General features: G+C 43.8%; 2 protein-coding genes across 6 annotated transcripts in view; one reads left to right on the top strand and one right to left on the bottom strand.

Annotated features, from left to right (window-relative positions):
• Nost (Nostrin) overlaps nt 1-26,810 on the top strand; it is a 109,136-nt gene that overhangs the window by 75,533 nt on the left and 6,793 nt on the right. The window contains exons 12-13 of one of the 4 annotated variants that reach the window (XR_012825845.1): nt 4,983-5,157; nt 8,519-8,617. Coding sequence is in view for 2 of the 4 variants with exons in the window: in XM_075679571.1 (XP_075535686.1) it covers nt 4,983-5,101 (119 nt within the window). In the remaining 2 variants the exon portion in view is untranslated. Of the gene's footprint in view, nt 1-4,982; nt 5,772-8,518; nt 8,618-26,810 lie in introns of those variants that run through there. The other 3 variants (XR_012825844.1, XM_075679571.1, XM_075679570.1) reach the window with 3 other exon arrangements.
• LOC142571314 (uncharacterized) overlaps nt 7,319-26,810 on the bottom strand; it is a 43,139-nt gene continuing 23,647 nt past the window's right edge. Inside the window, exons 5-7 of one of the 2 annotated variants that reach the window (XM_075679573.1) lie at nt 16,861-16,959; nt 14,123-14,301; nt 7,319-8,060 (exon numbers count right to left, since the gene is read on the bottom strand). In XM_075679573.1, the coding sequence (XP_075535688.1) occupies nt 7,851-8,060; nt 14,123-14,301; nt 16,861-16,959 (488 nt within the window). In that variant the 3' untranslated portion in view covers nt 7,319-7,850. Of the gene's footprint in view, nt 8,061-8,122; nt 8,345-14,122; nt 14,302-16,860; nt 16,960-26,810 lie in introns of those variants that run through there. The other variant, XM_075679574.1, reaches the window with a different exon arrangement.

Raw genomic sequence — 26,810 nt, 5'->3', positions numbered from 1 at the left:
GAAACCACCCGGCGTGATGAAGGCCGTCTTTTTGCAGTCCAATTCATCAACTGAAATCTGACAGTAGCCATATCGAAGATCAATGGACGAGACGTATTTAGCTTGGCGCAAGCAGTCCAAGGCGTCGTCAATGTGTGGTAGTAGGTAGACGTCTTTTCGTGTGATCTTGTTTAAGTGGCGGCAATTGACGGAAAAATGCAAGATACTAGCTTTCTTTTTCACAAGGGCTGGCTGATGGTTCGATGACCCCTTTGCTCAGCATTTTTTCCAGTTCTGATTGGATGACTCTACGTTCAGCGTGCGATACGCGATAGGGACGCCGACGAATAGGATTTGTGTCTCCAATGCTTATACGGTGGTGAACAACAGATGTTTGGCCTAAAGGCATGTTGCTGAAATAAAAAATGTCACTGTATAATTCGAGCAGGAAACGTATGTCCGTGGCCTGTGCAGAAGTGAGGTCAGGTGCAATCATTTTCGCGAGGTCACCCGTTAAGGAACCAGAGCTGTGAGCTGCAACTGGTGCTAATAAACCACTCTCGGCATTCAGACTCTCAATGTCAAATTAAGAAGTACTAGAAGCACTGGCCAAGAACATGCCAGCTAGAAGCACTTGAGGGCACAGGCTGAAATTCAGAAGTGGTAGAATGACATCATTAGTAACCGTGACCAGTGTATGCAGAATAGCAATGTTCTGGTTCAAAAGCATGTCGACAATGGGGCGATGCACATAATCACCATTGGGAATCTGTAGCTGTGCGGTAAAAGTGACGTAAGTGACTGCTTCGGGTGACAGATACACATCGTGAAGCGAGCACAAGTGCGGTGGGGCAGTGCTCGGAGCATCGGCGAATTGAGGCAGTTCCAACTGAAGAACGTCGGTTGCACATTTGATGAGAGCAGGATGATGAGATAAAAAGTGCAATCCAATGATAACGTAACGAGGGCAGTTGTCGATCACAGAAAAGAGAACAGAAGTAGGGTAGCTGGCTATACTTAAAAGTGCAGTACACATTCCAAGAACAACCAGCACGCTGCCATTGGCCACACGAAGCACTTGGGCAGCTGCTTGGGGTGAGGACCTTCTTTAAACGTCTACGTAGGCTAGCACTTGTGACATACACGTGGGCTCCAGTGTCGATGAGTGCTTGGACAGGTACGCTATTTTAATGTCAATTACAATTCTCCTTGTGGGCACAGATAGAGGATTTGCTGTGGTAGTAGGCAACGTAACACCACCTCCGAGGGATGCATTTCTTAGTTTTCCGAAAGGGTGCGGCCAAAAGCCACAGAAAATGAAAGGTGACGTGGCTGCAGTGAACGAGACTGGCGTCCGCGCGGTGATGGCGAGCGACTGTACAATGTGTTCCTTGCAGAGTTGTCAGCGCTCTTAGACTTGGCGATGGCCGAAACATTGCGGGCATTTTCATCAAAACGGCGCAGGTTGGTCGGCGTGCGGAATGTTGAGGGCCAAAGGTTGCGACAGTATCGGGCGACATGACCAATGCGGCGACAGGTTAAACATATTGGCTGGTCGTCCGCAGTTCTCCACTCAGTCGGGTTGCAATAACGCAGAGAGAAATGGCGGGGTGGAGTGAAAATTGTAGAAGGGCGTTCGTTGGCTCTGGGGTTGGCGACAGCACAGTCAGAATGTAGGCCAATGTTTTCAAGTTCCTGGAGAATGATGGCTTGTACGAGGGGGACTGAAAAAGGGGTAGCATCAGGGCTAAGCAAACAGAAAGCTGCGGGCGCCATCACGTGCAGTTCACGTCGAACGATTCGCACCACGTCCTCTGATGGTGATGCATGCTGCTGTGTGGGCTGATCTTCACACTTCGATGTTGTGGCAGTATTGAAAAGTCTAGCGAATGGTTGTAGTACGCCTCGGCTTTTGGCCTGCTCAAATTGTCGGCACTCTTTGATGATAGCATCAACTGTAGAGCAGCTTTTGCACATGAGCAGATTAAAGGCCTCCCCTTCAGCAAGTGCCCGACCTTCTCAGCTTGTCATGTCATGATCGGCTTTACGACAAAGCGCCAGCACGTCCTGGATGTATGAGACATAGAACTTCATGTGGGATTGGACACGGGAGGCCAGTTCCTGCTTTGCGGCAATTTTATGGCCGGCTGGTTTGCCAAACAACTCTGTCAACTTCTCTTTGCATTGGTCCCAGCTGGTTAGCTCCTCTTCGTGGTTTTCGTACCACACCCTTGCCATGCCTCTTAGGTAGAACAACAGGTTAGCAAGCATAAGCGTAGGGTCCCATCTATTAATTCTACTCATGCGTTCGTACATGGCCGCCCACTCTTCAACATCAGCGCCATTGGTCCCGCAGAAAGTTCCAGGATTCTTGGGTTGCACAACCACAACCGAAGGGGACAGCAACGTAGCTGGCGACGGTGACGCTGGAGGCGGCAACGATGTTGATCCCGCGTGCTCACCGTCATTCATGGTGAAGATGGTGATGCGACATCCATTGCAGAGCTCCGGTTCAAGCCGTGGCACCCAGCACCTCCCACCAATATATAATGGGGATGTTGGAAGTATAGAAAGACTGTATTTACAATATATATACAAGCAGAGTCAGAGTAGTTGAATGGCTGGCCAGCAACAACACGCAGCAGTCAGCGTCTCGCGATCTTCTTCCTTCCTCTTCTTTTATCCTTCCGTAACAATATTTAAAATGTGTCGCATGCATCTTGAAAATGTTTTAATTGGAATCGTCTTGCTAGCTTGAATCACCAGCTCAAAATGTTTTAGTAAAACAAGTGGGAAGGGAGACGGTTGTGCGTGGTTTCTCGGTGCAAGGATGTAGTTGCATGTAGTGGGTTCATTCCTTTCATAGTTTTTCACATTGTGTCACACCAGGCATAATTTTTAAGTGCCTGTATAGGTGATTTCCAAGCCTGCTAAAGATGAAATAGTTGATGTTCTCACATGTAATGTTCCTGTAGTGAGTTTTCGCATAGAGTCCATATTCTGTAAATTTGACAAAACTCTCTAAACAAATGAAAATTCATCTATTCTGCAGCTGTAAGCCTCTTATGATTTTAAATATGCAAGAAATGCGGTTAAAGTAGGTTTTCAATCAACAGAATTCATTGGCGGCTGAACGGGTTAAACACAGAGCCTGACTGTTCCAGCTAAGCTGCAATCATTCACACATGCACAACATTTGGCAGTTGGTACCATTCGGTACAATTTATGCTTGCTGCACCTGGGTGTTTTCTTCTAAATTAAATCTCGGTGTACTTATCAGCTACAACTATTCCAACTAGAGAAAACGTCTATTGTTTTTCGGTCTGCCGTTGCCAGAAATGACACCCCTATCTCATTTTGCCTCGAACGTATGTGCGTTCGCTAACTGGCCCACAAGGCAGCAGTTTTAAATTTCGATCTGATAATGCATGACCATGTACAGTCCAAAGAGTCCCCATGCGTGTAAACATGATTCCATGATTCATGATTTGTTTTTAGTTAAAATGATGCTTCATACTGATGTGCAATGTAATGACTTAAGTTTGCCAACAAGTATTCGATTCACTTCTGGCACTGTTTGGTATTTCGTTCGGCCTCAAAAATTACTATTCGCACACCTCTACAAATGTGCATCTTTACCAAAGCAAGCTGAACAAGAGTACACTGGCTTTGCTTCTCCCAGGTAAGTTATATTAGTAGAACAGTGAAGTGGTATGTTTGTTCAGTAATGCAATTCTCATTAACTTCTCCAAATTGACAGCAGTACATAAAAAGAATAGGTTGATCCCTCTTTCAGAAGAATAGGTCATAACACAAAAGTGAAACATGTATTCTAAAAAGCAGTGACAGCTTCGTTGAATCTTGTTTGCAGTTTGGCATAGGTAAGCCAACCAGTTTCCCAACATTAAGAATTTTCTAATTCGACATGCAAGACATTCACCAGCATCTGGTGCAATGGGAAAAGCTTAGCAGCGTATTGCAGCACAATGAAAATTTGCATGCACAACCAGATGTGTCAATTATGCAGGCAAGTTTCAAGAAAAGAGACTGCTGTGGTCTGCTGACTTTGCTGAATATGCATGAATTGTGTGTCTTGACAGAAAGTAGATTCTGTGAGAAAAAAATGGCCAAGAAAGAGAAAGAAAAATCGTGTATGAAGAAGCAGCCTAAGAGGAGACAGCAAAGTAATAAGCTAAGTGCACATCATCAAAAAGCATCCTAGGTGCTTATTCTCTGGGATGCCTGTATTTCACAAGGTGTGCATGTGAAAGGCCTCCTTTCCTTAGGCTCAACTAAAAAATCCTATAGCACACAAGCTAACTTTTCAGGTCACACACGCACACGCAATGAAAACGACATCGATCTAAATGTACCGTGCACGTTACCAACAACATGGTTGCTTTCTCCCATGTCCCAGCAATCACAACATGCATATGTTCCACTACACATGTATAAGTATGGCAGAGATACTTAGGTGATCTACACTTAGGAGGTGTGGCAATACTTCCAGACATCAAGCTCCCGTCGACACCACTGTGCTCAACAATTTGGGGAAGCAAAACTGCATGGAGTAACTGCAGAAGCAGAGGAAAAATACTGTTTTAGAAATAGCTGCACATTGCCAGGTTTTGCCTTATAAATCATGGTCTGAAAAAGAAGTGCAACGAAGGTTTTGATCTACTAAGAGCACAGTTTTGTTGCATGCAGCATAAATTTCCTCTTCTACGCTGCAATAAAATGCTTTATTCATTCATTTATGAATGGCACAAGTACTACTGGTGTTAGTACAAACACCATATCTACACCTGCTACTGTCCTGTCAAAAGTGTCAAAGCAAATGCCATTTGACACAGTCTTGCATTTTATGCACAGTGTAAAACAATGAGCAAACCATTCTGTGAGCACCACTGTCATGTGCAAGTCTGGTCATTTTAGTTGATCTGATAATACAAGACTTGCATGCTTTTTGGCTGCAGCTAAATGTGGTATGTGTGTGTATGCAGGTGACCTGGTGACAGTGCATAGCCGTGCTGAAGATGGCTGGTGGCACGGCGAGAAAGATGGCCACTGGGGCGTCTTTCCCGCCAGCTACGTCCAGGAGCTTGGTCCAAAGCCCGGATAGAGAGTCAACGACATCTTTTGATGGACCACTTTCAACATTTGGTGCCACATGGAGCTGTATGTTTATTTCCTCGCTTATTGCAATGCTGCTCAAGCAGACATCATGAAAGGAACTCGTGAGCAGGTGCTCTTATGTCACTGTGGAATTCACTCTGAAAGATGCTTGTCCCTACAGACAAGCACTGCATAAGTGCTGACAAAAACTGTGTGGTTCCAACCCAGTGTGTTCTTCACGAGAACTGAAGATATCGATGTTCCACGACAGTGTTGATCCAGGCAAAGATGTTTGTCTCGAACAGCATGTCAGCCAGGCTTTACAGCCCTGACGTTTTCCCCAGTTCAGTGGCCACTCCACAACCTACAGCGCGAGTTACTCCATGCTGCTCATCAGCAGCAGAGCTAGACTTGTAAGCGGCAGATCCTCTTCCTTCTGTGTCTTCCAGTCATCCTTTAGTACCATGACTGAGTTCAATAACTCACAAGTGACAGATTGGAAAGATGGGCCCTGTTGACCTCAGACATGTAAAATATACTTTTCACCACCAATGCTGCAGTTGGCCATTTTTGGGCTAGCTGCATGTTTGACAAGATATATCTAAGTCCATGTTTATGGAATTTAGAGCTTGTATCATAATGTGGACAAATTAAAGACCGTCTCATGGTGTTTGGGCCAAAGTGGTGCTGATACTTTACTTTTTCTCAAGCTGTGCACCATAAAAATCTTTGCAAGATTTGAGTGCACCTTTCCTTGGGTTAAACACAGACTGTAGGAGATGTGAAACAAAGGAACTTGTTAAGCAAGTTCATTAAAATCTAGATATCTATGGCACTAGTGGAAAGCAAGCAAAGAAGACAAGCTGCACAGATGCTTGACGTTTGTTATAAATTTACTGCATGAAGGATGCAACACAATAGGGCAAAAGCTTACTGCAGGCATGTCACCTGTACGTAGGACGTATAGCACATTCCCAAGTGATATTTTCATTTTACTGCGATAGCAATTATAATGCCACTCCAGGTGTATTTCTGCCATCAGCTTCAATATAAAGTCCAAGGGCGATAACATCATCACCGTGCACTGTTTGTGCGAGTGAAAGTGTGCAAGGGTGGAATCTTGTGCGTGCAAGGGAGGGAGGGGGGGCGTTCTACTCCTGCGGCTGCCGCGTATGGTGCAGCCACGTGGGCCATATCTTGAAAGTAATCTGCAATGGGGGCAGAGATTGCCAAATGCCGACAGCTTCGTGTGTGCTGTATTTTCACCGCTTAGTTTGCATTGAAGCGAGAGGCAGCGTGGTCAATTTGCGTGCTGCTACTGCCATGCTTCCCCACTCAGTGTTTTGACAGCGAGTGTTCGCAGTCATTGAGTGAAATGTGTTCATGTTTGCTTGTGCGCGTGCGATACCATGCTTGTTAATTTAGTGAGTAAGCAAATGTGTACAAGATTATATGGCTGATAAAGCTACTATCCTTACTTCATATAGCTGTCTACTAATTTGCTATTGCAATCAATGCTTCGTCTTTTGGGTGAAACTGCGTTTTATTTAAATAGAGACACACTGCACTGGGAGTTCCTCTGCGGGTATTCAATGAAAGAAGATTATTAGCACAGAAAATGGGGTGGGGGAGAATATGTGAGAAATGTACACAAGTTCAAGACGACAACATAGGCCCTAAGTTCCAGCTGAGTTTTTTTTTACTTGCATCCAACAAGTATATGCACATTGTTTAGAACACTGCTATGTGCACTAAACACCAAGAAGCCTCACACTATCTGCTAACCTCAGGCCACGAGTGCAGTCAAAATATGAAACTTAATCATTCCTTTCTTCTGACAGGCCCCCCCCCCCCCCACCATATGAGGGTCTGGCCCAACTTTTCTATCCTTTCGTTGCCTAAAATAATGTGTGTAAGATAACTGCGATGCTGTTTTAGAACAATGCAGTCTTCAAACAGAGAGCTGCATCTAATTTTCAACAGACTGATCACACCATTAACATTTTAAAAAACAGACGGCAGCAAAACCGTAAAAGTTGTCCGTAGAGTTTCACCAACTTTGTATGTAGACTTCAATGTTCAAACGCCAACACTACTACAGAAGTAAAATGTTTAAAATACAGTATACCTAGAAGTTTCCTAAACATTCCAAGGACTTGTCCACTACACAGGATGTTTTTTTAGACTATAGAGAATTCTTTAAAAATCACTCGTAGCAGATTTCACAATTGCAATCCTTGAGCTGAAATACTTGGAGCGGCAAAAATTTTTTGCACAAAAAATCGAGATGCAAAAGCGGCTAATTAACAAAAATAACTCAGATTTTAGCACATTACGGCACATATTGCTATTCATTTCATCGGTCCCGTCAGGGTCAAATTAACGGAAGTTGGCTATACTGGCATATCCTACTATCTTAGCTTGGCTTGGCTAAGAAAAAGTCTTGACTTGTATATGACCAAGTCAGTTGGACAGAAAAACCACGAAAGCATGTAGCTATTATCGTAGAAATAATTCAACAATTCAGAAAACATGAGCTACAGGATCATCGGCTTGATAGACAAAATATTACTTTCTAACAGCACAGGCTGCACTTGTCTGCTTACCATCAATGCAGAATTGCACCCACGCCGTATACATTCAGACAATTTTGTCTAAGTATACACATACACTGCACATGTGCACCATGCACAAACTTTGCAGCACTGCCGCTAGATGGCGCAGCGTGTCCAGTAGGAAGCACCAAGTAAAATTGCTTACGAAGAATGATTGGGGAATACAAAAGAAAGTAAACGAGCTGAGAGAATGTTCAGATATTTGTACAGGAAAAGAACTAGGAAGCTTACCAGCAAGTATGGGACTTGTATGTTGAGCAGCACGGCAATAAAGTACGTCAAGTGGAGAGTCAGGGAGGCTGAGGTAATCTCATAAGTGGCAGCAGTGGGAAAGAAACCTGCTATAAGTAACTACTTAAGAGAAAAAAAAACGAAATCAGGAAAGAAACAATTTTTGTGCAATAACTCAAAGGGAAGCTCATTACTTTTCGAAGTGAGATCAGGATGCCTTAGAACACGCACTTATAAAGCGAGATAGTACAAAGAAGAAGCATGTGCTTCATGTGGTAAAGCTAGGGAAATGATGGAGCACATTTTATTAGAATGTGAGGACATCTGCCCAGCTGTTGATTTGGGAACATCTGGCCTCCTCGAAGCCCTTGGGTTCAGCGAGAGCAGGGGGATAGTAAACGTGTCTGCAATAGAGATTAGTAAGAGGTGACTGAAAGAAGAAAAGTAGGCAAAGGACAAAAAACAGAGGTGTACAAAAACAAAGTTCCCAATAGCGGTTCAGAAAGTTCGGTGACGGGAATTTGTCGTGGGGTTTTCTTTTTTATTCTTATTTTTTCCTCTTTCTTTTTTTGACGTAGGTAGGACATTAGGCAATATAACAACAAGATCTTGGTGGCACAACCCCATTCCAAAGGGGATGCTCACAGCATCGAAGCGGGAGGGAGACCTCATACATGGTGGGTTTGAGTGCTGGCAATACGGTGTGTCGCTATATTGATTCAATGCCAATCAGATTAACATTGACCTTCAACGTGACATGGGTTCAGCGATAAATTGTCTTGATAAAGATGGACTGCACTATATTCTGAATCAGTCAATGGCTAAACTTCGCAAAATTTGAAAAGCTTTAGCATGCCGAAGTGGCCCAAATATGAGAAAATACTTTTCAAGTCCCTGAGCTCATCCTACAATACCAGCTTTTTGGTTGCGGCACAAAGTGTAGGGAATACTAGTTTGCCCCTTCATTTCCTTTTCTCATAATGAACCTCTTACTGCGAAATTAATGAAAATTTTTGAAAAGCCTTCGCTAATTTAGTGCATTTATAAGCAGGCCAATGAGGACTGCCTCAATTATGCTTGTGGACTATAATGAGTAAGGCACTGAGTAGCTATGTAGTACAAACATTTGTTTGCTCTAGCCCCATCAGCCAGATGGTTCTGATGATGGTTATGGAAGCAAGATTGACAATCTACAATGATGGCAACTTGTGCCAATCTTGTATTGCCCATCCTGGCAAGGTTGTGTTCATCTGATTCGCTCTATGTGTGGAACACTTGTCTCACTTTAAAAATGTTGCATTTTAAAACGACATATTTCAGGCATGTCTGTACAATACTATATGATCATTACCCAGAGCGAGGGTTTTCCAACACTATTTTATTCAGTATTTATTAGAAGCACCTACAGTGCAAGAAAGGCATTATTGCAGGGAAGTTACATTGCTATGAAGTTGAGAAGAAAAGCAACCAACTTCTAAAGAATCTGGTTATTACACCAAATACTCAACTGGGACAGAATGCCTGCTGGAACAGCAGCATTCAAAGATTACCCATCCAAATACAGTGTCGCGAGTTGAAAATAATGTGGTGGATTTGTTGAAATGAAAGCATTCGCACATGGCCAACCAAGTGTTAACCTATTCGCTTCTGCGACCAGTGCTGAGCCGACAACACCAGATGAGGCCAAAGTGCCTTTAGAGCGAATGTTCCGACAAGTTATTTATACAGGTTGTCCTGCATAACTTGAGCCCAAGTTTTAAAAATGAAAGGCACTCCGGACACGAGTTGAACCGCATGCATAATGTTGGCACTGGCCTAGAGTTACTCAGGCTATTTTTTATTTTCCCCTTAACTAACGTATCAGTTATGTTTAATTAGTAAACTTTCTAAGTATTGGCTGAAGACCCAAAGTGTGATACACTGAGTTGTCCAGTCAAACCCGGCGATATCGAACTCACAAGAAAACACCTCAGATCGATATAGAGCATAATTCGATACACGCCTGCTAAAGAATTGGATGTCATAAAAGCACATAACATTATATAATCACTTTATTGATGAAACTAGCTTAGTTCCGCATGAAATAGTCTTGTATTTCCTTCTGCTTGGGCAATTTCGCTGCTCGCGATGCACGCACTTCTCCACATTGTCTAAGGAGTCGGAGCAGCTGAGGCCGCAACCTTCCACATTCGCGCAGAAGCACCAGACTAGTGCGAGTGTACCAATCACCTTGGAGGACGTGGGCAAAGGACCGTCGTTGCTTTCCTCATTGTGCCCACTCTCACTTGTGCTCGGTACGATGTTGGCAGTCTTCATTTTCGGGCTCTCCTGTGATCATGACACCATCATCTGCACTCACAAGCTCGTCGACCGTTGATTCATTAACGGCTTTCAGAAATTCTGACTGCTCACTCTAAACTTCGGCAACACCGGCAACCGCTTTGCCGTACTCATCAGAATTTATAGTCATCGACGGGCACGTGGAAGCCATCACGTCTGAAGCAATTTCGGATGAACCACTTGTACACGGCTGCGCGTACACGTTGGGCCCCTCGGGCATCGGGTCATGAGTTTGTCCGCTTTAGCCCTAATTACGATGTACTGGGATGGGCCAGTTTATCATCTTTACAGCAAAACAATGGGAGAAGCGGGGACGCTTCTGCGACGCCGCCACCAGAGAGGTGCTGCAATCAACCGGCGTGCCTAGCGCACAAAATTTAAACGTGCTGTGCAAAAATTTCAGCATTTATGAAGTAAAACGCCCTCAAAACACAATTTAATATAATTTGCAAAAAATAAATAATACAAGCTGTTACGATACATCAATAATGCCGTCTAAGTTGCACGTGCAGTGTTCCTGATCTTCTGCTCAATGTTTCGTTTGCAGAGAACAAACAAGCGCTCGTTTGCTTGCTCCGTTCGCTAAGCACGCACATGTTTAGTATTTCTAAACACACGAGGTTGAAAAGCCCAGAAGGAGCACTGTGCCTGGTGGGTTGCACAGGATTCCCTTCATGCTGCATCAGCCAGAAAAGCATTCGCCAGGTTTCACTGAAGAAAAAAAAATACTGCTCTGTGATGAATGCAGCCGCCATCATTCGGATATTTTGCTCTGCAAAATGGTGCCGAAGAGCAAGAATACAGCCAATGTTCTCAGTGTGCCTGATCTGAAACAGCCCGGAGTTCTGATCGTTATGCAGGAACCTCAATGTAAACACATGCACACGCACAATAAGACATTTAGAAACCCAGCGCTCGCCGTGCATATAAAGAATGTGCGAATGCGGCAGGAAAAACCACAGTAAGCAATGAGCGAGCTCCATACATACATGCATGACCTCTGCGACAACCATAACTACCAATCCCGGAGGCCCTGTGCTGCACCATTATTTTTCCTCTAGCCAGCAATGACTCCAAGCTGCAGCAACAGGTGGCGCTGCAGTAGACCGGCGTGCTCCAGCCCCCTCCGGCCGTCATCGCAAAAAGAGGCACGTTTTCACTGCCGGACGGCACACTGCCCTATTCTAGTACACCATACCCTAATCTCCCCCTTAAGATTGTGCCGAGAGTGTTCCTTAAAATCTTGCACGCAGCGGGGCATCCACATCTCACTGCGTTCGACCCGATTTATGATTTCGAGCTTCACGATGAAAGGAGAATTCTGCCACTTCATCACGGCAACACTGCGGGAGAAGGCCCACAAGGTGCAAACACAATGAACACAAAAACAGCGAGACAACTCGCACTTACGCCATCATTCATGACGAGGGCACAAGAGCCTCTGACTGGCTGTCTGAGCAAGCGCTGCGGGCGGGCCAGGATCATTTTCTGCAGCGGGGTGTTGACGGATCGCTCGACGCAGCGTGGTCATGGTAACGAGAGCAGTTTGATGGAGCCGCGTTGCCGGGTTTCCCCGTCACCGTGAGGGAAAGCCAACTTCTAGGAGCACTTTTCCGCCGCTTGACGTTCGATATATCGGGAGTTGCTGCTATTTTTGTTCGATGTAAGCGTAACTTCTGCTATATATACTCATTGTAACTACACGGTGTTTATAAATTGTTCGATATAAAGAATAATTCAATCTAAACGGGTTCTATATAGTCGGGTTCGACTGTAGAGCACCTTGAGAAACCTCACAGTAAATTGTTTCCAACACGATAACATGGTCCTTTTTTCTGCATGCCAAAGAATGCTCGCGAAATATTAAAAAAATACCATGTAAAGGGGCACTTGTGCACTATTATTGTGCCGCCCTCAAGCGTGCGATGGATGAACAAGGTCAGCTGCAGCGAGACTGGCCCGCGACAGGTTGTTGTGCCTGGTGTAGGTATTTGGGCATGCTGCTCTTATCGCATGGTAGTGCAAATGCATGCTGCTGGCAAAGTGTTGCCGACTTTGTTCACACCCCGTCATATAGTATTTTTTCATATTTCTGGGCTTTTTTTGGAATGCAGAAAGAAGGACCACGTAAGATATATAGTGTTGGAAACAATTTATTGATGGGTTTCTCAAGGTGCTCTACAACATTGTGTATTTGGTGCTCAAGGTGCTCTACAACATTGTATTGAGTCTGCAGCGGATACTTAAAAAGTTGATTAATTAAGCATAACTAATCCGTTAGTTAAGGGGAAAATAAAAAATAGCCTGAGTAGCTCTACGCCAGTGCCAACATTGTGCATTTGGTTCAACTCACGTCCAGAGTGCCATTCATTTTTAAAACTTTGGCTCAAGTTATGTGAGATGACCTGTATATGGCAGCACACTGCAGGCTATTTTCTAGTTGTTTTGGGCTTCGCACATTAGATGGACATACTTGCCCACAGTTTCAACAGGAGTTGATAGCAAAACAGTGGAAATCTCGCTCGCCAGACTCTCCACTTCTGTTGTAGACATTGCAACCCAAGTACCAGGTTAAAAAAAGCATGCAGGCTTCTGAGTGGGCTCATTTCACTGCCAATCCATTGATAAGAATCTTCACCTGTCTTACAGTGCGTGAGGCATAGGAAGCATACTGCACGCTTTTAAGGCTAAGCCCAATGAGAGCGACTTTGTGCGCGACAGCGACGGGTGATGGCCTTAAGCGACAAAACGGGCCATCGCTTGAACAGATCGCTTGGTTCTGGAAATCTAGAATTCATCACTCGTCATCTGGAAGTGCTATGAGCGACTAACCAATAGCGCGAAGCCAGAACTGCATATACATTACTCAAATACTACCAATTGTTGCACGAAACAAGGAAATGATTGAATTTTTATATGTGCAAGGATAAGAACCTACTGCAAGACCTTCAGAAATATTTTATGCTGCTTTTTACAGTAGAATACAACAACTTGCTAGTTTTGGCGCAGATATTGCTGCCGTCATATCGGCAACACTAGGGGGGACGTCACTCAATATCGTCACTCACATGGGGTACGACTTGTAGGCGACGAGCGAATGCGACAGCAATCTCTATCGCATCACTTCTCACTGTTGCGCGCAAGATCGCTTGCATGGGGTTTATACTTTAATGAGTGACAACCCAAACACGCTGCCGTTCTCTGCTGTAGGCGGCGCGAAGTGAGCGTCATGCTTCGCTCTGGTGGAGTTTCATATCGGCGTTGCCCACCAGCTCGATTTAGTTTCAGTTTCCCATCGCTGTCTTGAAACGACAATGCGAGTCTTAAGTTTCTCGATCCCACGAGAGTGCATCGGCATTTTGTGCCACAACGATTCTCACCGAGTGGGCTTTGTGAAAACTAACCGTCAAAATGCGCATCCGAAGAAGTTGCTGACCCAGGCTGAACTCGAGGAGTGCGAACATAAGCTTGCCGAAGTTTCAAAAATGACAATGCGCATCTCGGGCCGCTTGGGAGCATCAAGATTGACGCGCATCGGTGTTTCATAATGCAACACTTCGCTCATTGCTTCACATTATGTAGATGTCAACTACAGTTGAGCCTGCCGAATTTTGGGGGAACTTCAGACCATACATTTTACTGGTTAGTACGTTCTTTCTCACATCTTGTTCTAAAATGCATGACAAGGTTCTACTGTATTTCCTTACATTGCTTGATTGCTAATCACATTATCGACAGTCATTACGAGATAGGTTGTGCCGTAACTGTTTCGTTATATTTTGAAAACTGTCACTTTGAGAAGAAACAATTTCAAGATGACGCAGGTGCTATGCATCGCACACCTTGGCCACTGCTTCTTGGTGCTCATCAACAATCTGCGCTGGCTGCTCCACTGGATGTGCAAGTAACAGGTTCTTGAACTGCTGTCGCACATGACGCACAAACTGTAACAGGTTGCAGGTTTGCCTCAGCTCTTTCAGAAGTCCATCCAAGCTGGCTAGGGTCGGCTCACACTCGGACACTGCAACAGACAGCATCTTACTTACCCAGGCACTAGTAGCATTCAAAGCAGCTTTCTTAGGCAAAGCAAGCATGAGCCAGACAAGAATACGGAGCTTAAGGATCAGTGTGATCATATTTAGCTTCTTGTTCCACATGTCACAACTACCAGCTCAGAAAAAGATGAAGCACAAGACAAACTGTTGTGAAAGCAAGAACAGATCATGTATTTTGTCTGTCCCTATTTTACTGAAAGTGCCAACCATCCGTCCTTTCCATTACACTTCGTTGTGTAGTCCATCATTGTCAGACCACCATCTCACCATAGGGCAAAGGAAAACAACAGGACGATGTCAAGCAAGTATGCCACCTCTAGTCCCAGGCTCCTGGACAATGGCTGTCCAAAATAAAATTTAATTAAAAGCCTTACCACCACTGGGGATCGAGTCACTGTGGCAATATCAACAGTTGGAAGCTGGGTGTACTGACCTGTCGCTCAAGCTTTGTGCTTGGTAGTTTGATGCTTGCACAAGCAATGCCATTTTCAGCATTGCTCTCTCTAAGACATCTTTTCGCTGTCTTGGATGTCAGTAAAAAAATGGAACGTTGTTCGTGCCACCACGGTTTCATCATTACATCGTACATGGGACATCATACAGGATTGCAAAAGCTTTGCGCAGAGGAATGTTTAACAATACAAGATGAGATGTCAAGTACACAAATGCTCTATCTGTACTCATTTTTCCTGACATCACTCATTAACAAAAGTTTTCCCAGACAATTCTATAACCTTTTCAAGTGCTTAGAATTTCCCTGACATTTCCCAGTTTCCCCAGTCACTAGACATCTCCTCACTGCTCCCTGACACTCCGCCATTGGTCAGGTGTCATCACCTTACCAGAAGAGAATTAATCGATTACATGCTCCCTGACACTCTACCATTGGTCAAGTGTCATCAGAGCAAACGAATCAATCGAATCGATTAAATGCTCCCCGACACTCTAACATTGGTCAGGCATTATCACCGTAAGCGAATCAATCGATTAAATGCTCCCCAACACTCTAACATTGGTCAGGCGTCATCACCGCAAGCGAATCGATCAATTAAATGCTCCCTGACATTCCACCATTGGTCAGGTGTCATCACCGCAAGCAAACCAATTGATTAAATCAATGTCTGTCTGTCTCTCTCTCTCTCTCTCTCTCTGTGTGCGTGCGTGTGTGTGTGTCCTTCAAGTGCTCCTGGTGCAGGGTATATACATGAGGGGTTGGTTGTCACATTTGTGCGAGGTTTTAAATGAATTACGTCAAATGGCTAGTATTGGAGTGGTGTGCAGTGTTGGTGGGCAGATTATTCCACTCATTCGCTGTTCGAATGAAAAAAGTAGTTATGTGCAGTAGTGCTTGCAGGTGACGGATATACAAATTTAGAATGACTCTTGTGGAGTGAAAGGTGATGAGCAAGAGGGTATTCTAGAAGTGCTCACCCAGTGGACTGTCCATTTCAGCTGCTACTGCCTCATTCTCGCTCGTACCCTAGGCAGGCCAACCACCACTTCAGCAGCAGCCAAAATGGACAGTCCACTAGGTGGAGACTTACAGAACACCTCCCTGGTATGTTATCGAGCAAGCAATGGGCGAGTGACAAAACATGCAGTAGAGGCACAAACGGGCTATTTTCCTGCTTGACTCACGACAAGGGAGTTTAGCACAGACGTAAAGAAAGTTGAACCGTTGTTATTGCATGCAAATTATCTGCATAACAGCAATTTGAAAATTGACTGTTTCACTGAGATGAACCTCTATTTTTGTAAGTAAAGGAACCCCCACTTTCTTTTCTTTCTTTTTTGTCAACTTCTGGCTGTTCTATCAAGGTTGTATGAAAATACCACAGCTATTCAAGTTATTCACTTTGAAATTATTCGACACTCTTATTTGCTTCAAAGCAAAACACCGATATTCACACAGCCTAATTGTGTTAAAATAAACTGCAGGCATACTTCCAATTACCTGTGAAAAAAATCATAAGCAATGCTACGCTGCTTCTGGTACAAATACCTTCCTGATTTGGGAATGTTTATGTTGCAGCATACTTATTATACACGCTGGCATTTTGAACAAAGAACAGTTTAGAAATTAGGCAGAAATGTTTCTTAATGCTACAATAACAAGGAACTACTTGAGCAATTTTCAAACATCTGACAGTGACCTCCATTCTTAACGAAGTGCTTTTCATTTATGCAAAAAGCACACGCCAAAAAGAACACTAGAATTGTTTCTAATGTTGAAGCTTTTTTGTGACTTTGTTTCAGATGTTCATTATGCCCCTAGCTGAATAAAATCAGTCGTGGGTTTACTCTGCAAAGACAAGCAATTGCAAATGGCAACGAGAAGCTCCGTGACAGGAATGCTCCCATCTGCCACGGTGGGCAGCCTTCGCCTGCATCCCTGGAGCATGTCGAGGGTTCCTGTGGAGCCACAATGTTGGCCACAGCTGAAAGGCCTTTGGGTGACAGAAAAAGTGGGAAACAAGGGCCACCTTGCCACACGTCTGTACAAGCAGGTGTCCAGCTACAATTACCTCTGTATTTGCCCTCACTGTCAAGTCCCAGCAGAAGACTGCAGCAGCACTGAGGCTGGCGTGGGTCCAGTAGTGTCAGGCAGATCCGGTAGCCATGCCCTGCGAATGAACAATTTTTCTTCAATGCACTCAAGCGGACACAACATAGTGCACTAAAGTCTAGCACTCATGACAAAGCTATCCTTTCCAATTACTCAAAGGCAGTTCCACAAGAGATCAAGACAGGTCGTACATTTCAGTTTTTAACCTCTTTCATAGCTTTATATATCCTGCACAATCAGCGAAAAGCACAAAACAAAATATGACTTCTCCAGAAAGCAACCAGTTAGAGGAAGAATTGTGAAACAGTATCAGGTGGAAGGACTGTTTTCACAGAAAGTGTTTTCTTAATGTCAGTCATGTTGTAAGCAAAAGAAGGAAACCACAACAATCAAATTTTTTATGTAGCCAGCATAAGTAATGTGGCCAGCATAATTCCCTTCATTAAGCAGAAGTCTACCATTGGTATTAGAGCATTAATTAACTGAAAAGGATATTTCTCCAACGACGCATTATTATATATTTTATTTTCATTTATTTCATACTGCAGATCCTGTTATAGATCCAAGCAGATCAAATACAGAAATTGATAACATAGGGTCAAAGGTAGCAAGTAAAAACAAAAAACAAGAACAAAAAAATCAGCACCACAATGTGTGGTCAGTTATGCTGGTGAACTCCACTCTCTAATACTATGCAGGAAAAAAGAAAATTTGAACATGTCAGTGCGAGCAAAGTGAGGGGTTAGTAAACCGGGTTGATGGCGAAGCATGTGGTTAGAAACTATACATAGGGTGCAGGATCAAGTGCCAATTCTTTATTTATTAGTAAGAAAAGAAACTCTCGACGCATATTTTTTCTTGTTTCAAGGAATTGGATACTGCCATTTTTCATTAGCTCAGACGGTGAATCGAACGGTGAAAATTTTGAATAAATAAACGTTACTGCTTTCCTTTGAATTCTTTCAAGTTTTTTAATATTTATTTTAGTATATGGATCCCACACCACGCATGCATACTCGAGCTTAGGCCTGATGAATGAATTATAAGCCAATAGTTTGACCTGAGCGGGGGCTTTCGAAAGTTTATTCCGTAAAAGACATAGTTTGTGAAAGGTGGATGAGCAGATATTTTCAAGTTGTGAACTCCAGGAAAGATTGTTAATTATTGTTACACCATCAAAGCATTATACTTTGCTTTCACTCATCAATTATGGCACTGTTTCCTGGGGAAACATATATTACTGTCATATCTCGTCTATTCAGTACTTGCAAAACCAAGCAATACGCATTATATCTAACAGCGTGTTTTTCATGAGTGCTAATATCGTCAAGTTCATCACAACATCATTGTTGTGGCGAACTTGTTCAACTATTATCTAATAATTATGTTTTATAAATTACTTACTAAACAGCTTTCATACGAATTCATTGATTACAGGTACCTCATCAATAATAATAATAATACAAGGTTCGCACGCAATTCCAATTTTCTACTGTCCATGGTCCATTCTAACTATGGAAAAATGACATAATTCGCTGCTATAAAACTGTGGAACGGTTTACCCAACACCACTAAATCTTCATCCTTTCATGCATTTAGTCATGCCGTTAAGCTTTTTTACATGTGTAACTAAGTTTACATCATTCATTACACTACATTTGCTATATGTATGTATGACAGTTTTTTTTATGCACTACAGGCTTGCATACTGACAACTGTTTTCATTTAATTTTTATATGATGTATTTCTCACGATTATGTTTGTTTCTTTTACCTAGTTTGCTCATCTTTCATACGCCTCTCCGATGCTATTATTAATCAAGGGTCCCGTTGCAGTCTGACTTTGGGATCCTTGTCTGTATATTGTCTTTTACCCATTCATAGTATTTAAAAAATAATAAACTGAAACTGAAAAATAATATTAAATGAAGATTTGATGCCTTGAGAAAGCAAACATTTAAAAGAAGAATCAAACGCACCGCATTTTTGAAGTCTCACCAGCTTCATGATATATTATTGAAGTTGTCTTTTACACGTGAGATTTTTTTTTTAATTGGTCACACCACATGCATAGCTGTTAATGTGACAAAGGAATATACCTTGAACAAGCAGTAAAAAAGAAATTCTTTAATGTTGTCTACCTCTGTCAGTTTGAAAATGTTGTCATCAAGAAATCAAAGTAAACAAAAAACACCCACTCCAGTTTTTTAAATCACAATAGACAGTAAAGAAGGAACATGGTAAAAAAATGAAATAATAGGCTGCATCATTATTTTTCTCACCAAGTCATAAATTGTCAAACTTTTTCTTTACTAAGTATGCTTTAAAATACAGAAGAAAGTGTAAATCTATATCGTCTTCTAGATCATCTCAGGTTCCAATAAAGTGAATGGGATGTATTATTCAAGACATAATCAGACCTGCAAACTTTAATATTCGAGTACTACTTCGGTCGAAGCCTAAAAATACTACATTTTGGTAAGGAATACTAAAGATTTATTTAGTGTTTAAGATGTGGACCAGTTATGAAAATAAGTTACAGCTTTTGTTCTGTCGCAACGCTGTAAACAGGCACACTCCTCCATATTCACAGCTAGAATAATCTACATTACAGACGGAGATATTTGTAAAGTTTATTCGTGAAATATTCATGTAACAGAACCGAAAAATATGGTTGCCATTAAACATGGTTTCAGCAGAGTGAGTGGCATTGCTGTGGGTATGCGTCCAAATAATCGAGCAGATCCATAAAATTTGGCTTTAAAAATCGGTCGGCAGATGTGTTTGCATTTTTTGAAATAGATTGTGTCCCATGTCCTAAGTTGCATTCAAATAAAAAATTGTATAACCACTAACACCTATACGACAATCATAAACAAGTTCTAAAGTCCGGGCATTTCACAATGAAATCATAAAAGTTGGCAGCTAAGTATCATTGATTTCAAATATACTTGGACCTTGAGATAGCAAATTTTTATTGTTCATATGACGTCAGCCAGTGATAGGTCCACAAGGTCTGGCTATTAGTGATACAAAACTACAGATAAGTTCACTTTGATACCATCGATAGTGTAGAAAAGACTACCGATAGCACTATTCATAGTATTACAATAGTTCACTGTTGACAGTGCTATCGATAGTTTGCAAAATTCTTCACTAGTGATATTATTTGAAACTTTGCTATAACTGTTTGTCGATAACACACAGTTCATGCAACTGGGAACAGCTAATTAAGTTATTTTTCTCCATTGTGAAAAGCCTAACTATAGTCGTTGGAGCACTGCACGAGCCTGCACACCCCAAGGCCTGGTCCAGGAGCCGACGAGCACAGGCTTCAAATTACGGCAAACCCATGCAGTGCGCAGTCATACCCAAGCTAACTAGTGTTGCACCAGACTCAAAAAGTACTTTGTTTTTATACCTTTTGAATCTTAAACTTAAAAAGAAAAAAAAAAGCAAGGGTTGTGTGATTTTTGCACATTTTGACCCGTTTCCTTTCACACAGACAACTTCATGTGTGAGGCAGGCACTGTGGTGGAGAAACACAAGCAGCTCTATTTTCTTGCCCTTGAGTCGGCCCCTCTGAAATTCTTTGTTCAGAAGCTGAGAACATGTGTTCTGCTGGTATAAATGTGACTCATTCGAATACATAGGTACTTCAGAGTCATTTCATAGAGTGGCGTTGAGCTTTGGCTAGACCTGTTGCTTTTCCTTTCCTGTGGCTGCTACGAACCACAAACTATGCAATGGAGACAAGGGTTATGGGCGTAACTGTATTGCATCATTTTTTGTATTCTGAATCACATTGCCACCGGGAAATTGCACCTAACGAGGTCGTATGAACGAGGTTCTACTTTATTCGTATCGAACCCAATATTTAAAAATTTTCAAATATCTAGAGTTCTAATTAAATACAAATATTAGAAATATAATATTCGATAATATTCGAAAATTTTTTAATAATAATAATAATATTTGGGGTTTTACGTGCCAAAACCACTTTCTGATTATGAGGCACGCCGTAGTGGAGGACTCCGGAAATTTCGACCACCTGGGGTTCTTTAACGTGCACCTAAATCTAAGCACACGGGTGTTTTCGCATTTCGCCCCCATCGAAATGCGGCCGCCGTGGCCGGGATTCGATCCCGCGACCTCGTGCTCAGCGAAATTTTTTTTTTTTTTTTTTAATAATCACATTCCGCTACTTTTAGCAAATTTCGAACAGTGAGGTTGACGGTAGGTGCTCTGTACTGAGCAGTTCGGCTGCAACAATCATCCTCCTGTCGTTGGCTGTGACAAAAGCAACAGCCGATTTTCAAATACTACCCCCCCCCCCCCCCCCCCCCGCATCTGACATGGCTTGGGCCGCATTTTCTCAAAGTTCTCAAAACAGCCAGATACGAGAAATCCAACTTGGATCAAACACCTACAGTACGGCCGCTTACATTACTGCGCTGGAGAACACCTCTAAGGGAGTCATACACAGTATACCAGAATACGACACGCCTGAAGACGTTGAAAAAAGCCTGGTGAACTGCAGAAACCCGATTATACTACACGCAAGACGCATGGGACGCGCCGATTCGGTGGTGATAGTGTTTGAAGGTACCTACGTACCACACTACGTGTACTAGCGCGGAGCTGAATACTGATGCCTACTATATCGTAAGCAGTACGAAACATGTACCACCTGTGGCCGCCTCGGCCACCGAGCGGATGTCTGCCCGACACCGAACAGCAAGAAATGTCGCAGGTGCGGAACTCTCAATCCACCCGAAGATCATCAGTGCGAGCCAAGATGTTTCATGTGTGGGAAGGGACACCTCACAGGAGACAAAAAGTGCCGTGAACGATTCAAGACCCCATATCTTCTCAGAAAGAGCCAGTGGAAACAACAACAACAACAACGTAATGAACATCAACCGCAGAAAGCTATGGCGGACAATCGCCCAAGTCGATTCAGAGAGCGTTCGGGCAGCACCGAGTCGCACAAGGGATCGACATGGACCAACAGCCACGGCAGCAGATGCCGCGACAGGAGCCGCTCTAGCTCCTTCCCAAGACTGTGGAGACGGTGGCGGCCAGTCCCGGTCCAGGTCCCGGCCCAGGTCTGAATCGAGATCGAGAGAATCCCCACTACATGGAACCCCGGAGGGCTCTGGCAGGGACGACGGCAACAAAACGCAGGTGAGCTGGGCAGACACGGTCTCCAGCGCTGCTTCTCCGTCTAATATAACACCTAAAGAAGAAGGGTCCGCCCTGGAGCAGGAATTGATCCAAATTAGAAAATTACTAGCGCAAATTACTCGTGAAAATGCTAAGCAGAGGGAGGAAATCCAACAATTAAAGCAAGAAAACACTAGGCTTCAGCAGAATAGGACACACGAGCCAAGTCTCATGCCTACCGCCAGTACGGCACAGACGCCTAGCCGTGAGTCAACGCCCGCTCTCGCGCAAATGGCAGGGACGCCGCCCCACAAAAGAAAAGCTGAAGATGCGCCAGACGCGCAAAGCAGCGTCTCAACGCAGTTAGAAAAGCAAATAGAGGGAATGTTTGTGGAGTTAACTAAGACGCTACAACAACAATTCGCCGGGTTACAAGTACAGTTCGTGGAAATTATACAAAGAATAGAAGGCATTGAAACCCGATTAACAGTTCTTGAAAACGCGCAAAAGGACTTGAGGCCTGCGGGAGTGGGACCGGTAAAAGCGACCACCAAACCATATCATCGACCCGTAGTGACAGAAACTAGTAAAGTCACCGGGGAGAATCAAACAGTTAAACATGGCTCCGCGTAATAAATGCCTAATATAGCAATGGAACTGTCGCGGGTATCGCCGGAAACGGGGACACCTACAGCAGTTCATAAGTAGCAAGAAGGCCCCAGATGTCATTGCCCTGCAAGAAACAGGGGGACTGGCTAAATTATCCGGTTACAAAGCATACGGTGCTTCCGACGAGAAGGCGTCCATTACAACTCTCGTACATAGAAACCTTACGGTCATAAAACACAACACTGGCGTGACCGGTGTAGACCACGTCCTGATTGAAATCATTCCCACGCGCAAGGGAGAAGGAAGCCTTTTCATCTTAAATGTATACAGTAGCCCTCGACACAAGATGAGATTCGGCCCGCTTTTTCGTAAACCCTTAATTTTAGCAGAAAGACATGCAATGGTAATTGTAGGGGACTTTAATGCACCACACGCGGCTTGGGGATACCGTTTGGAGAACGTCAAGGGTCGTAATCTATGGTTAGACGCTCAGCAGGAGGGTCTCACTCTCGTAACGGATCCACACGCGCCCACTAGAATGGGTAACAGTGTGAGCAATGACACCACACCAGACCTAACTTTTACAAAGAACGCACCTGATGCAAAATGGATAAACACACAAGAAAATCTGGGTAGTGATCACTTCATTGTAGCAACAACTGTACACGCAGGCCCATCAAGAAAGAAAGGCAGGAAAATAACGATTGTGGAATGGGACTCCTTCCGCAAAATCCGGGAGGAGGAAGCTGATGAAGTCATACATGACATCGAGATTTGGACTAAAAAACTTCATCAAAGTGTGATACGAGCCACTAAGACTATTCCGGAAAAAGCGGGGATAGAGGAGGCGGACAGCAAACTCCTACATATGTGGGAGGCAAAAAGCAGCATGCAGAAACGCTGGAAACAGCAAAAACTTAATAAAAACCTGAGAAGGAAAATCGCCATGCTCAATAAGGAAATAGAGGACTATGTGAATAGATTAAGCCGTCAAAATTGGGAGGCCACGTGCAACGCCATGGAGAGACAGATAGGGCTACCTAAAACCTGAAATCTTCTGCGCTATCTTTTAGACCCGGAAAACAGCAAGTCCACACAACGACACTGCCTGCACAAAATAATTCACAGATACAAAGGCACGGAAGAAGAACTTTTACAGGAACTACAAAGGCTATACGTAGGAAATACAACCAAAGAAAAACAACAACCGTATACTGGTAAGGAAAACCTGTATCTTGACAGCCCCATAACCGAGGCTGAAGTTCGAGCGGAACTCATCAGGCTCAACACGAAGTCCACGCCAGGCCCGGATGGAATCACCAACAACATCCTGAGAAATCTCGATGATGAATCTATCTCAGCCCTCACCAAGTATATTAACAACTGCTAGGAACAGGGTAATATTCCACGTCAATGGAAAACCGCCCAAGTTATAATGATTCCAAAGCCGGGAAAGAAACTTCAACTTGAGAATCTCAGGCCTATATCGTTAACGTCGTGGGCTGGCAAGCTCATGGAGCACGTCATCCTCACATGTCTAACTAATTACATGGAAGATAATGGTCTTTTCCCGCACACCATGATTGGGTTTAGACCAAAACTGTCTACACAAGACATTATGTTGCAAATCAAACACCAAATAATAGACGCGGGACCTCAAACACTAGATACAAAAGCTATCCTTGGTCTTGATCTTACGAAGGCCTTTGATAATATCACCCATAGGGCTATTTTAAAAAACTTACAAGGCCTAGGAGTGGGGCAACGAACCCACGCGTATGTTAAAGACTTTCTCTCTGACCGTATTGCGCAAATCACAATCGGTGAAGTGAAATCCAAAGAGATAAAACTCGGAAGCCGGGGCACACCACAAGGATCAGTCTTATCTCCCTTTCTTTTCAATGTAGCTATGATTGGCCTGCCAGCAGAATTAGAAAATATAGAAGGATTACACCATAGCCTGTACGCCGATGATATCACCCTTTGGGTAACAGGCGGAAGTGATGGGCAGATTGAGGAAATCCTCCAAACAGCCATACATACGGTTGAGAAATATGTCGTGGATAAAGGATTGAGATGCTCGCCGCAAAAATCAGGATTACTTTTATACCGACCGACACGCAGGGGCCGTAAGAGTTCTACGGATAAACCAAACATCACGCTTTTTGTAAATGGCAACCAAATACCTATTGTCGACAGCATTAGAGTCCTCGGACTCCACGTATCAGCGAATGGTCACAACGGGGAAACAATCAGAATACTAGAAAACAGCGCACAACAAACAATGAGACTAATTAAGAGAATAGCTAATCGCCATTATGGGATGAAAGAGAACAATCTGGTACGACTAGTCCGGGCTTTTGTCATCAGCCGCATAGTATATGTAATCCCTTACCTAAATCTCCAAGTAGCAGAAAAGACAAAAATCGAAGGCATCATTAGACGATCATTCAAACAAGCCATAGGTTTACCGATAAACACATCGAATGACAGGCTCCTAGCCTTAGGCGTCCACAACACGCTCGAAGAACTCATAGAAGCCCATACGATAGCGCAATATGAAAGACTCTCACAAACACCTACTGGCAGACACATACTTAACAAGCTTAGAGTAACATACGCATCACAGTATGGCACTAAAGTAGACATTCCCCACGACATAAGGAAGCAGCTTATTATCCCACCGCTACCCAAAAACATGCATCCCGAACACCACAGGGAAAGGCGAGAGGAAAGGGCAAGGGCTATACAGAGGAGATTCCAACGCTCTCAGGACGTGGTGTACGTCGACGCGGCAGAGTACACGACTAATCAGAATATGTGTATCGTTGCAGTGAACTCGGAAGGTGAGCATAAGGTCAGCGGATCTATTAAAACCAACAGAGCTGAGGTGGCTGAGGAATCGGCCATTGCTCTCGCAATGGCTTCCACACTGGCCACGATAATAGTCAGTGATCCTAAAACTGCCATATTAAATTACACAAAGGGGCGCATTTCGCCGGAATCACAACGTATCCTGGCAAACTTCCGCGGTGAGCGGGTTACCCATATCATCTGGGCGCCTGCGCACTCCTCCCTTCCCGGCAATGAGGCAGCCGACATCGTGGCTCGAGGACTCACAAGCCGAGCCACCGGGGCGCTGCGGCTGGGGCTGACAGGGGACCGGATGGTTGGCTACAGGGAGATAACTAATCATTACAGATTGGGGAGGGTGCGTTTTCCTCCCACACACCCATCACTTAATAAGCAACAGGCGGTGGCATGGCGCCTCCTTCAAACAAATACATATCCAAATCCGGTGACTTATAATCATTATTACCCAGACCAATATTCAGCCAATTGTAAATTTTGTCAAGAAAGGGCGGACCTGGATCACATTATCTGGGCCTACCCTCGGGCGCCCCGACAGGGCCAAAAAATTCAGGATCGGAAGCAGTGGGAGACCGTGTTGCTCAGCTCGGCCCCCGAAGACCAACTTTTGGCTGTCCAGCAGGCCGAGGATGCCGCTAGAGCTCAAGGGCTTCTGGCCGCCATCTAGGCGGGGTTGGCCAATCTGCCGGCTATCTGCCGGCAGATTGGCCAACCTAATCTGCCGGCTATATAAATAAAAGTTATTTCTCTCCTTGTAAAATTAATCTTTCTAACAAATTTTTATCATGGTCTTGCTTCATATGAACACAAGAATCATTTGCAAGAAAAAAAAAAGTTCCATCTTTTTGGCAAGTCTTCTTCATTTTTCTTACCGTCCTATAGGGTAAAAGTTCTAGAGTAGTGTTATCTAATGAAAGTCTAGAAAGCAGGTATCGAGCAGCAGATACATGAATACGTGTTATACCAAGCCAAAGTTCCTTTCCTGTTTTTTTTTTTCCCCCGAACAAAGAAATAAAGCGACAGCCCACTTTGCTCATTTTTTTTTCCAACCTAGGCCGAGCAAGCATAACAGATACTGGTCTGTAACTGGATATACTGACATACCAACATCCAGGCACAAACATGGAGCACAAGTTGCAATTTTGTTTTCACAGTTGATATCGCCAGATTAATACAGAACCCTTTGGAACTCCTTATGGCACAGACATCCCAAAATTCAAACGTCAAAGACTTGCATGCCTTGCTCAGACTTTGCCAACTTAGA

The sequence above is a fragment of the Dermacentor variabilis genome, chromosome 2 (assembly GCF_050947875.1).
Source record: "Dermacentor variabilis isolate Ectoservices chromosome 2, ASM5094787v1, whole genome shotgun sequence".
Lineage (NCBI taxonomy): Eukaryota > Metazoa > Arthropoda > Arachnida > Ixodida > Ixodidae > Dermacentor > Dermacentor variabilis.
The sequence above is the reverse complement of the archived record's forward strand: the minus strand, read 5'-3'. Positions and strand labels throughout refer to the sequence as shown.